The sequence below is a fragment of the Conger conger genome, chromosome 4 (genome assembly GCF_963514075.1).
Source record: "Conger conger chromosome 4, fConCon1.1, whole genome shotgun sequence".
In the NCBI taxonomy this organism is placed as follows: Eukaryota; Metazoa; Chordata; class Actinopteri; order Anguilliformes; family Congridae; genus Conger; species Conger conger.
In genome coordinates, this window is record NC_083763.1 from 17,069,240 (window position 1) to 17,081,473 (window position 12,234).

The following is a 12,234-nucleotide window of genomic DNA, read 5'->3' on the forward strand; positions in this document are numbered from 1 at the left end:
TGAGCTCATGTGGGAGGCACAGACATTTGCTCCAGAGGAACAGCCCTGGGAGGAAATTCACATGGGTCAAACGGACATCCCAGCAGGAGGCTGTAAAACCCCGTTTGCATGCGGGAAGAAAAGCTGGTTTGACTGCTGCTGCATACGTTTAACAAAACATTTTTCAAAATTCATACAATGCACAAAGCCTAGGAACTTGCCTTCATGTACGCTTCAAAAAGTCGCACAGATTTCAGTATTCAAAAGGAATAAAAATAACCTTTTTATCAAAGGGTGAGTAAGTCGTACTTGCGGCGTTGGGCCCGGTTTATGTCTGTAATTGTGAGTTCTTACCGCAATAATGTCTGAACTGCAATGTTGAAATGACAGGAGGACGAGCTCCTCATAAGGAATTCAGTACAGCGCAGCAGTGTGTGGAGCCAAGACCCAACTCAACCCAACCTCCACAGCCTGCTGCTCCATATTAACTGCCTGCAAGCACACAGGCACACTTTCGCTTGTCACTTACATCTAATTAGGTCACTAACATATGGAATCCTGGGAGCCGTATTCACACCTGTGTTTTCATTGGAGCAGTAACTGTGTCATGTTTAAACACCTGGGCTCCCTGTGGTCTGGAACCTTCCGCCACAGAGGGGAAACCTGCTGAGCCCCAACTGATGCAGAACCAGCTCAGCGGGAGCAGAGACACCAATCAATATTTCTCTCTCTCACACACACACACACGCGCATGCACACACGCACAAACAAGCGCACACACATGCACACACACATGCACACACAAACCAGCAGATGCACAAAAACACACGCAGGCACGCATACACACACACACACACACACACACATCTATTCCTGCAGTCAGTGGGCCCTCTCACACAGACCACCTGTCCAGAGCGGTTTCCTTCTTTCTCCCGCATGCACAGGAGCGTTCTCTGAGCTTCCGTGAGGAGATGAGAGGGAACACGAGGCCGGGTGGAGCCGCTCGGATGCTAATCTCCCTGATCCTGCCCGATAAGGCCTCCGGGTCCCTGCTGCAACCGCTGCAGAACCGCTACAAGGCCAGGAGATGGACGCGCCCGTGAAAGGTTTACAGAAGGCAGTGAGGGTAACGCGTAAAACACCGTGAGGCTCGGCCCGCAGGCTCAGGAACCTCCAGCAGACGAGCAGGGCCTCAGACGGTCATGCCCGTGTCGGAGCTCGAAGCGCACTAATGTTACTTAATTACTTGGAGCGGACTGAAAACAAGCGTGGTTGGCGGAGGAGATTTTGGCCGTAGTCAGAGCCTGTGTGCGTTCAGGCTTCGAGAAGACCAGTTAATGTGGGAGGCCTGTTCCTTCAGCTCCAGCTGGCTGTGACTGTGGCTGTGGCTCAGAGGAAGAGTGGTAACGAACGCCGTTCGCTTCTCATATATTCCCCGCAAATATCGAATGGCACATTTCCCATCAGATCCAGTGTACCACCCCCTCTCCTGTCCCTGAAGAAGCTCTCAGCAGGCCAAGATTAAAAATGAACACTCTTCTTCTGCATCATCAATGTTGTGAATGTGCACCTTAATAATCTATACACCAAATCATATCTAGGGATTCTTCTCTTTGATGTAAATGCAGAGAAAGCCAACACTTAGTTTTTCTACATTTTTTGGCCAAATAACTATTCCTGTAATTACATTGTCTAGATCAGTGTATAATTTAACATTCAGCCTCACCCATAAGACCATAGTAAGGTATATTCAGTGATGCAACTGCAATTCTCTTCATATTTTAGCGTTTCACCCTCGACTTCACTGCAACTCGTGAAAGTGTTGCAAAGTAAACCAATTTCAAAGCCAGATAATCAAAACACGACTAAAATATTCATTATCATAACTAACTGTAGTTACAAAAGCGATTTTGCAAGTGCATAGTATGTCATTACTTTTAGATTCTTATATAATCAGACACCCGTTATGCTACTTTATTTTGACGCAGGACAAAATGTTCCGAAATATCCATATCATATTAGAAAATAAAAGGAGGACGACCTGCGTAAGATCTGGCTATAACCATAGAATTTTAATCTATCTACAAGTGTACTGTTTTGTGAAAATACATTGGAGGCAGTCTTTCACAGCTTCACTGACTCACTGGTGCAGTCTGCACAGCATAACTGAAGGTCAGAGTTACATCATCTTCACAATTTGCAAAGACCGACAGAACAATGATGTGAAATACACCTATTTCTCTTGAGGACGTTCCTGTTAACAGTGCGGGAGACAGCTTTGTCTTTGAACATTTTGAACCGGGGAGATAAATTTACTGCACTTATGATAATTTTGTACTGCAGCCTGCAGCTACTTGGGGATCACATTTTGCAACTATACCAAGTTGCCCACTCAGCAACTTTTGACATTTTCCCAAGAGAGACGTGGACTTGTCAGCATCGTAGACAGTCCAATTTTCTGAACCTGGTGAAAAAATTTCATTTTGGAATAAAACTTGGCACATACTGTGCTTCTGGTGTCTTCACTTGGAGCCACATTAGCCTACTTGGTTTTGCTGAATTTTTGTTTTGTTCTATTTTTCTCCGTTTCTGCTTACTGAATGACGTTGAAAAGAAAAACAAATACTGTGCAATACCAACAGACATATGCAAAAAAAAAAAAGAAAAGAAAGAAAATGGGGAAACACTGGTGAACGTGACTTCTGTTTGAGGGGAACTTTGCATGTGGAACATGCTGCAAAGGATGTTTCAATTTTCTTTGGCCTGACATGAATCACAATATCCTATGGAAACCAAACATGCAAAAGAAAAACACGCTGGGTGTGTGAAAGCGGACACAGCTGAATAACTATGTGATAGCCTCTCTGCTCAGGCACGTAACGGGCAGGCTTTGTGCATAGAAACTACATGTATTGTGTGTGAATTTGACCAGCACTGACAAATGTCTACTTAGCTAGGCTACTGACATTAGCTGTTTGGATGGGATCAGCACTGACTTGGTCTACTTAGCTAAGCTACTGACATTAGCTGTTTGGATGGGATCAGCACTGACTTGGTCTACTTAGCTAAGCTACTGACATTAGCTGTGTGGAGAGGATCAGCACTGAAACAGTCCATGTAGACAAGATCAGCAGTGGCACTGTCGACCGGATTTGAGAACTCCTATTGTGGTGCGAGCCACTCCCGGGCTTAAACACAGGCCAACACATGCAAGCCACCCACAGAGACTGGAGTTATGCGGTATAAAAGGGAAGGGAGTTCATACAGACTCAGAGACAACTGCACCGCCATCATTTCTGTCCCTCTCCCAACGTTCACATTACTGAGGCTGTGAATCGCTTCATTTCGCCGGGAAAGGACGGTGGTGCATCTCATTAATATTGAAGACGGACTTCATCAATATATCAATGCATTCTCGCTGTTGTGAAGAACAATCACAGCGAAGTTTAATTTCAGGACAGGTTCCCAGATGAACTGTACCCTGCAGACCAGGTCATCTGAAAACACGATCCTGGGACCTCCCCTTTTAGGCTGTGCGTCTGTTCCTCTTTGTTTCTCTCGGACAGGTGTTTCATTTCAGGCACCCATAATATCAGTGTGTGTGCCTCTGCAGCTAGGACTCAGGACTGATTCAGGACTGAAATTCACATTGCATTATGTACTCAGCATCAGACAGCGTATAATAGAGAAATCAATTGCATTGAATTCAAACGAAAGAAGAATTATAATACCATCATGGTCCATCATTAATTCACAACAACGGTATGGCTTACTTAAACTACACTGAACTGCCCAAAAAAGCGTCAACCTTTGGAGGGTTAATAGGGCAGTTGTCACCTGCGTAAAATGGCATTGAAGCCATAATATTTCCAAATGACACTCCTAGTATTTTCTAGGCTCTTCCATTTGGAATGTATAGCCCACAGGCTGTGTGGATAGCATGATCCACACATGAACTTTATTTCTAGGCTACCTAATGGTCCAGACTAAAACAATAACATGGCTTGTTTATTGGTCTCTTTGATAAGCAGCGGGACCGTGTGTGCAGCACAGCTGAACGCAGATAAACTGGGCTCCTTATTTCACCTAGACAACGGGATTACAAGTTTGAACCCTTTATTTACATAATCAAAATATTTAATTTTCCTGAGAGAGAACAAGTTTGATTATTGAACAAAAACAGCCCCAAGGCATATGTAGGGAATTTTGGAGGCCTCTGCTACAGACAGAAAACAGAAATACTTAAAAACATTTTCATAGCAACACAACCTGATTTAAGACCTAATAGCAGCACTGTGGCATTCCATAACAGAAGGGAAACATTACATAGGCCCTCCTGCTCACTGGTCTCTACACTCACAGGTGATAAAGCTGGTGCAGACCAGAGTGGGCAGAGCAACTCAATACTTCAGCCAACTTATACAGTCACCAGTTTCACACACAGGTCCAATGATCCAGTTTTCATACAGCCCCCCAGTGCGTTTGCATATTCAAACGGGGCGGGAGATATAGTCGTTTCCCAAGGAGATTCAATTACGCATATCCGACACCAAATGTTTCCATTGGTTTTCTATTTTAGGAAATCATAATACATAAGGAAAAAAAGCAACCAAAGTAAGCCTAATAATTTCTGACTTTGCATTAAATGGCTCTGTCCCTTCCTCTCTGTGGGAGCTCCTAAACAGTATAGTTCACTTCCTGAAAAGTCTGTTCATGAATACACTCAGCGAAACTCTGGGAATATGTACACTGAGTGAAGAGTTGGCCTACTTAATAACTTTCTCATCCAGTGTACTCGCAGTCTGCATTCGGGAACACATAATATAAGTAGGTATGTTTAGTAAACAGTACATATTTTGAGGACACAATCTTTATTTTGATCACAATAATCTTTCATTGATGATTTTTTCCATGTCTGCTAAAGTGTGATTTACTGATGCAGTTCCATACAGTTTCTGATTAAGAGGCTTAAGCGTTCCCATTCTAAAGATGGTGAATTCAGGTTCTGACACTTCAACTGAAAGCAAATTCAGAACAGGGGATTCTGAAGGCTATTTGGTTTACTGTGCTGGGAAGATGTCGGAGTAAACTGCACTCTACATACTGAGCACACAGTTTTAAATGCCTCTACACAATCTAGCAGTACTCAGTACTCAGCTCTGTTTCAGGACCCTCTCATAGAAACTGCTGTCGTACAAGTAGTGACAAAACCCAGACCTGGAGCAATAAACAACAAATCACTGACACCAGCAATGATGTACACTGTGCCAAACAGAAGAAAGCAGACAAAGGGAGTTTTACAGCCATGTTAATCCCACTCTATGGAGCATAGCTTTTCAAATACTCGCAATCAGCTCCTCGGTGGTGGACCATCCGCAGAGACAGATGGGAGAGAAATAAACCCAGAAGCACAGAGCCATATCTCCGGCCTGTCACAGTCCGTGTCTAGAACTGAATTACAAACACATGACACACAAAAAAACAGAATTGTCCTTTAAAAAAAGAATATAGGGAAGTTGCATATTAAACCATACAAAAACACTGTCCAAAAGCACCATATTAATAGAGGCAGACAAAATACTTTGCTGTAGCCAAGCCCTCATTTTGACATTTTTAGAATTTAAAGAAACTTGGTCCTCACACATCTGTTCCATGTGATTGGCAAGTAGAAAGGAAACAAACCGTGATGAAAACCTTGTACCATCACCATCAACGTCACTTCATTCTGTTAATGCCTCCTGATGGGGATGGTGTGCTATCAATCTTACCGTGCAGAAAGGCAGACAAGCTGCATTCAGCCAGTATGTTGTAAATTATGATCAATACAGACACTGACATTCAGAATAGTTTCTGTACAGCAGTTAATTCACTGTCAGTCCTGTTTAACTGTTGCCATTTTATGCTGTATCTATTTCATACATTCTGCACTGTCCATTAAATCATTCCTTTCATACAATCATAATAAAAACATATCTTTTTATTTTCCTTTTCTCTTTTGAAAAACTAGTTAATCCATATGAAATTATTTGTCTTATCCATTGAACTATAAATCATTAAATGTGGAAGCCTGTAATTCTTGATTGCATTACATTTACAAGGACCAATATTTCAAAAAAGCAATATCTTACAAAGCATTGTCCATTTATGGTCACTGTTTTCAGGGAGGGCGGCTTATCTTCTGAAAACCCATAACCCAAAACAATTGCAAAAGTGCCTGGTGCCTTCTTGCATCATTATATTATAGGCATGATAACAGTACATGACGGGGTCTTAAAATATCAGCCATCGCAATGGTGGTACAGGTTGTCTCCAAAAGCAATCTACATTATTAGCTATTTACAATTTATTATTACATATTTATATCTAGTTCCCATGAACATAAACAGACTATCATACACCAATCCAAAGGAGCTATGAGCAGAATAAATTTAGAGTTAGCGAGGTTTAAAACAAAGCAGGACAATCCTGTTATGCCACCCAGTTCTACAGATGATTAATTTACACAGTCATCTGTAAATTGCTGATAGTAGACAGCAATGCTAAAGCAAATTTAACAACGTATAAGGGTACATTTACAGTGGAGTAACTCTTGGAAAGATACCTGAACGGTATAACAACAATAAATCTGACTAACCGTCCACAGTCTGATCGTTAGAGGCCACGGGAATATTGATAACTGCGCTCAGCTTCTTCTTACTAATGCAAACCGCGGTACGAGACCAGGCAATGGAAATTCCACACATGTCTTTAAAGGGGTAGAGACAGGACTCTGTATTGCAGTTTGATTTTTTTTTTATTCTTAGCAGCAGCTCAGCACATACCATCACACAATGGCACATAGCGAATGGTGTCTGACACCCCCAGCATTTACCCCAATGACGTTGCAGTAACTTGAACGATTTATCTGAACAATCGCTGTGAAGCTTAAATTTGAAATGGGTCCCTACTTGGAAAGTATCGGATGCAGAACCCATTACAGTTTATACCGGTTATTGCAGGCCTGTGCTAAGGCGTATACAAATTTAGAAATACATTGTGAGCACATAGGTACTTATCCAAGATTCACTGCTGCGTGGAGGTCTTTCAATCTGCAATGGAAGCGCAGATGCACTGAAATCCTGTGGCTTTTTGGGTCGATTAAATTGACCTTTAACACGTTTTTTCCACACAGTACCAGCTAGTTCAATGTAAATACACCGGTACTTCTTTTTCCAGTGAAATAACACACTTTCACTGTGAGCCAGTTAAATGGATGTAGGGAAGAGAAGCAGTTAATTTAACTGACGATTTATTGGAACACATTTTTAAAGGATATACCTAAAGTCATCCGAGCAGGGATTATGTATTTTTCGTTAGCCTAGCACCAGCCTAATCCGAGTATACACGATGTTCCATCTGGACAGCCAGACCGCATAATTCTCAGTAAATGCGCGGCTCTACTCTGTTCCCATTTTAGGAACATTTGTTTTTGAAATTTTAAGTTAGCCAACGGTAAACATCATTTAAGAGTACATCTACTCATTGGAACACGTTAGTGTTTTCCGATTTTTTTTCAACACATGCACTTCTTGGGGAAAAAATCCTATCGTAACGTTAGAGCCCTTAGGTGTCAAGAACAGACCGAGGATTTATCAACCTTAACGAATAGCTAGCTAGCTATGCATGTCTGGCGTCGTATTTCTAATTGCCTAGCAAATTCCAAACTCAGGATGGAGAATTCTCTTTGAATTTAGTGGAGTTCAGTATTTGGTTATGCTTGAGGTGTAGTGAATGAACCCCCCACGCCCCACAGCGGAGACACTCCCCGGATCTGGGCGGGACTGTGGATGCTCTACGCCGGACACATCTATAGCCTGAGCCCCGAGGCCATCGAGGATATGATGATGAAAGCGAAGAGAGGGAACGCACCCACACGCTAAATAAAAACAAACGACCGCGCATGGTAGCCAGTTAGCTAACTAACGGCTACAAAACAAAAGCCGAGGTTACCTAGTCCGCTAACCTAGTTAACGTTACATGAACCACCTAACAAAGTAAAAAAAAAAATAATCTAGGACTGATCCCATTCAAGCAGAAAACCAATCTGCATCCAAGAAAATGCGGCACATTTTCAACGACCAACATAATAGCTAGCTAAAGTTAGCTCACTAATCCTCTAACCAGCCACCCGCTTTCAGAGTAGCAACACGCTAACTTGCTAGCTACTCATTTTATTGATGCAAAATGAATCATAAACTGACCTGCGAGGTCGGTGCTCCTTACGCTGGGTGTTCGTGTGCTGAAAAAAAATTCCTATAACCAAGTTACCTTTTAATTCTTTGCACAGAAATGTTCGTATTCTGAATTAGCCAACAAATTTAGTAGCAGAGCAGTAATGAGACAGATTCCCTGCCTCCGCAATGTGGTAAACCACCGTCGCGATCTGTTTCACTGAGGATGAGTGAGTACTGGGGGAGGAGCCGCGGGCGCGGCCCACCCACCCTACGGATGAACCTCGAAGGTGACGGTTGGCCTCTTGTCTATCGCGTGCACAGTTGGCACTGAATTCTGATCTGAACCGTGAGTGGGGCACATTGGTGCAAAGTTATGTCAGGGACGTGCAAGGAAACATTTAGGTGAATATTACATTTAAGCATTCTCTCATTTCGACGCAATGCTGCAATCAAATATAGTTCAATGAAACTATTTTACATGTGTGTGTATGAAGATTAGCGGGCCTAAATTGGAAAATGTAATCCAATAGAGCAGATTTGTGATTTGAAATGTGATTTTTTCTGTCGACATTTGAAAGATAAGTGCTGTAAAATACGTCAAGAAATATATATATATAGTAAACATTTACACTTGTAAACTGAAGTGTGAATGTTAAGCATACATTCAGACATTAATAGGTAGTATGAAAACTTTTCACCACGAATAAAACGAAGACATTTAATTTGACGGTAATAACAATGGTTGAAGGAAAAACCTCTACAATGGCTTCTGTGTTTCTGGGACATTAGGCACGCTGTATAGGTCTTATATAGGGATATAGCGCCCTCTTGTGACAAAAAATATACTACACATCAAAAAGTTGTATTTATTATTTGCTTGTACATACACTTACGGAGGGAGCACTTATTAGGTAAACCAGACACACCAGCTTGTTAATGCAAATATTTAATCAGCCAATCATGTGGCAGCCGACGTGGTCAAGAGGTTCGATTGTTTTTTAGAACAAATGTCTGATTGTGGAATAAATGTGATCTAAGTGACTGACAGTGGAATGATTGTTGGTGCCATTCCTTTTTTCAGCCAGCAATTTTTAATCACAATCGTAATATGATATGCTGTTTGAAAGCGCTAAAACTCCCGGTTCAATCTGTATAACCTATTTTAACATGCCATAGCTTTAGTGACCACAGTTCTTTATTTTGTAACGTGGGTGGCAAAACAAGCATGGAGGACCTCACCTTCTCTGCATTTTGGAAATCCACAGACTACAAGAAATAAGGTAATGTCAGTTTCCTTTTCACAAGTGTACAGCAAACCAAATGCATAATTGTTTCTCATTATAATGTGCTAACTCTGAGAAATGTTGGTCGAATCTCCATTGTTTCCTTAGAATTTCACTGGAGGAATTATCATTGTTGTCCGTTTCACCATAGTATACTTCTACAAATGCAGTTGTACATAGAAATGCTATTAACTATGTTTCGTATTGGCTCTCTTGAACACTATTATGAGCCCAAGTACAACCATATCTGAACAGTATTTGTAATTTAGTTGCAGAGAAAATGCATTACCCCCATCCTTGTGTAAAAAATTTTTTTATAACTTAAGCTCATCAAAGAACCGACTATGGGCATGTTATTGAAGTGAAAAAGGGTAGTTCTTGAGATTTTATGCCAAAAAAGGTTGAAACTTTAGAGGAGTTCCCAGGAATTGCTCGTCTGAGTGAATATTTCTGAGGAAGATGGTGAAAACAGTTTACAACATAATAGAGGGCATTTTCAGCGACGTGACCCCAATTTATATCAGGTGAATCTAAATACCTTCTCACAATATTTTATTATTATTCAGTATACTTAGAAATAAGCCAGCCTGCTTTTGAATGATAAATAGCAGGTGAAATTATGGAATGTGTTTGACTTGTTGATGGGGGTTGGGTATTTGACAAAAACTTCAATCAACGGACCTCAATGAATATATTAGTATAAAAGATGGTATTATTGTGATTATTGCACTTATTTTTTTTATGATCTTCTCGACCTGTTGCTATCTATAAAAAGGTTCAATAAATCTTGTAATTATGTTTATTGCTGTACAGCAGAGATTTGGCACTTTTCACTTAGTTTACTTCCACCAAATTTGCTTTTTCAAAATGCTCAGCAATACATATGAATGTAATTTAGGCTTTGATTATTAAGCTATTTCTCCTTGCTCAGAGTACATGCTATAAATAGTCCCAATGACATTACAATACAATCACTTAACATACACTCTTATCCAGAATGGTATGCAGAAGTGGAAAATGCCATTGTTAATCACAGGAATGCAACTGCTGTTCATTAGTATACTACATTTTAGCCTTATCCACTACCATTGACACAATGCACACCACTAGTATTTGCTCATTTTTAATGATAAATACACACAATGGCTTTTGAGTAAGAATCAACTTCAGATTCAAGTACAGAGAAGTAGATATAAAAGCTTATTGGTGCAACTCAAATGTTGAGCCATTCTAATTATTCTATCACAGGATGTGATGTTTGGTCTGGATCAATTGGGTCCCTTCCTCATTCCGCAAATGACAACTGGCGCTCCTTCTGCTGAGTATGCAAATGTCTAGCACGGTTCTTCAGTTCTTCTGCTTTCTTGTCATCCTGAGCGGTCCCCTCACCAAGCCTATACATTCGACTTGCATTTGCACAGCCCCACACATGTCCGAGCTGGCATGCCTCCATCGCATACTTTAAAGCAAGCGTCATGTCCTTGTTGACTCCAGGAGCACCCTTGATGTACAGTGCACTCAGATTGAAACAGCTAGGAGCAAACCCCCCTGCACATGCCTTATCGTAGTAGTTCCGGGCCAAGGCAGCTTCAGGACCCCCTTCCATAGCCCGTCCGTCATGTGCAAGGAGGCCAACATTATGACAAGCATCCACCGATTTCTTACCCCCAGATTCACAGGATTTCATAAAACAGGAGTAGGCCTTCTTCAGACACTCTGATACACCACCTAGTGGATAATACATAAGAGCAGTGTTTCAGAAAGACTTTATGATAAAGAGAGTAACAGACAGAGATGGAAGGTATTATGACATCCAACAGATGCACTATCGAGGCTTGCTAACGCTAAACCTTTACAGATGGAAATCAACTCCCCAGTTACACAATTTTCAACAAAAAATGCAAAAACATTGAGTTACTCCAATGCAATCAACTTACACACCAAACGGTCTGGCCAATCGAAAACAATTAAAGGAATAGCCTACCGCAGATTTGGGGAGTGTGTGTAACTGGATAATTCTGTTTGCGGAATTATTTCAATTCAATTATTTTCTTGATCTGAACCAACACTGTAATATATTGTAATATAGTTACCCTTTCCGGTGATATGGTACGCTCCAAGTTTGTAGCAACTCTCGCCGTGGCCATTCACCTCACAGTTGTGTTTCAGGACTTGAGCTGCCGCATCAAAGTTTTTCTTTATCCCTTCCAAATAATCCGCAAGGCGCTGGCAGCCTAACACATAAACATGGATACGTGAGACAAGTCAGTTCACATAATTAGGAAATATTTTGTAGGTTTTCATCAGAGGGAATTTCTCCCCATTCATTACCAGATCTAGGACAGCACGCTAATGCCTTACCTTCCGGATCTTTCTCTTTATGACACTGATAACTGTACTCCACCCCGAGGTTATCCAAAAACTGTTTCACCTCTTTCTCGTCTTCAAAATTGATTAATCCGGCCATGGTTCAAATACTTCAATACCTCTCAATTACAGGCGTAATTTACGGGAACCATGGGTATTTAAACTAAAGCTTTGACCTTGGCTTTAACCTGGTGAAAAGCTGTATGGATAACAAATTTGAAAAGGCCGGTTTGTCTATTTTAACGAAACCAAAGTTCGCTTAGCTGTCCGTAGATGCAAATATCGGATGAGATGTACAGTATGATAGCTATTGTCCTTGCAATGCCCACGTTTTACAAAACAGCTGCTGTTATCAAATTGTACAAACGGGCTTCCGTATACTTGGGCCCGCC

At 41.3% G+C, this 12,234-nt stretch overlaps 2 protein-coding genes across 4 annotated transcripts in view; both read right to left on the bottom strand.

Annotated features, from left to right (window-relative positions):
• ralgps2 (Ral GEF with PH domain and SH3 binding motif 2) overlaps positions 1–8,421 on the bottom strand; it is a 92,809-nt gene extending 84,388 nt beyond the window's left edge. For all 3 annotated transcript variants that reach the window (XM_061239390.1, XM_061239391.1, XM_061239389.1), the window contains exon 1: positions 8,220–8,421. The gene's annotated coding sequence lies outside the window, so the exon portion shown is untranslated. The remainder of the gene's footprint in view (positions 1–8,219) is intronic.
• A 1,839-nt stretch (positions 8,422–10,260) lies between these two features.
• LOC133126244 (cytochrome c oxidase assembly factor 7) lies at positions 10,261–12,232 on the bottom strand. The gene is made up of 3 exons (XM_061238243.1): positions 11,837–12,232; positions 11,569–11,709; positions 10,261–11,203 (listed from the first exon to the last, which is right to left on the bottom strand). The coding sequence occupies exons 1-3, from the start codon at positions 11,940–11,942 to the stop codon at positions 10,761–10,763; spliced, it is 690 nt and encodes a 229-aa protein (XP_061094227.1). The 5' UTR covers positions 11,943–12,232; the 3' UTR covers positions 10,261–10,760.
• Between the last annotated feature and the right edge of the window lie 2 nt (positions 12,233–12,234).

What these genes read in the sequence shown, in the direction of transcription:
- LOC133126244 (XM_061238243.1), bottom strand. Translation starts at nt 11,942, where the DNA reads ATGGCCGGATTAATCAATTTTGAAGACGAGAAAGAGGTGAAACAGTTT. An exon ending in TAAAGAGAAAGATCCGGAAG is followed by an intron (nt 11,710 to 11,836) that starts GTAAGGCATTAG and finishes TTTATGTGTTAG; the next exon opens with GCTGCCAGCGCCTTGCGGAT. An exon ending in GTACCATATCACCGGAAAGG is followed by an intron (nt 11,204 to 11,568) that starts GTAACTATATTA and finishes ATTATCCACTAG; the next exon opens with GTGGTGTATCAGAGTGTCTG.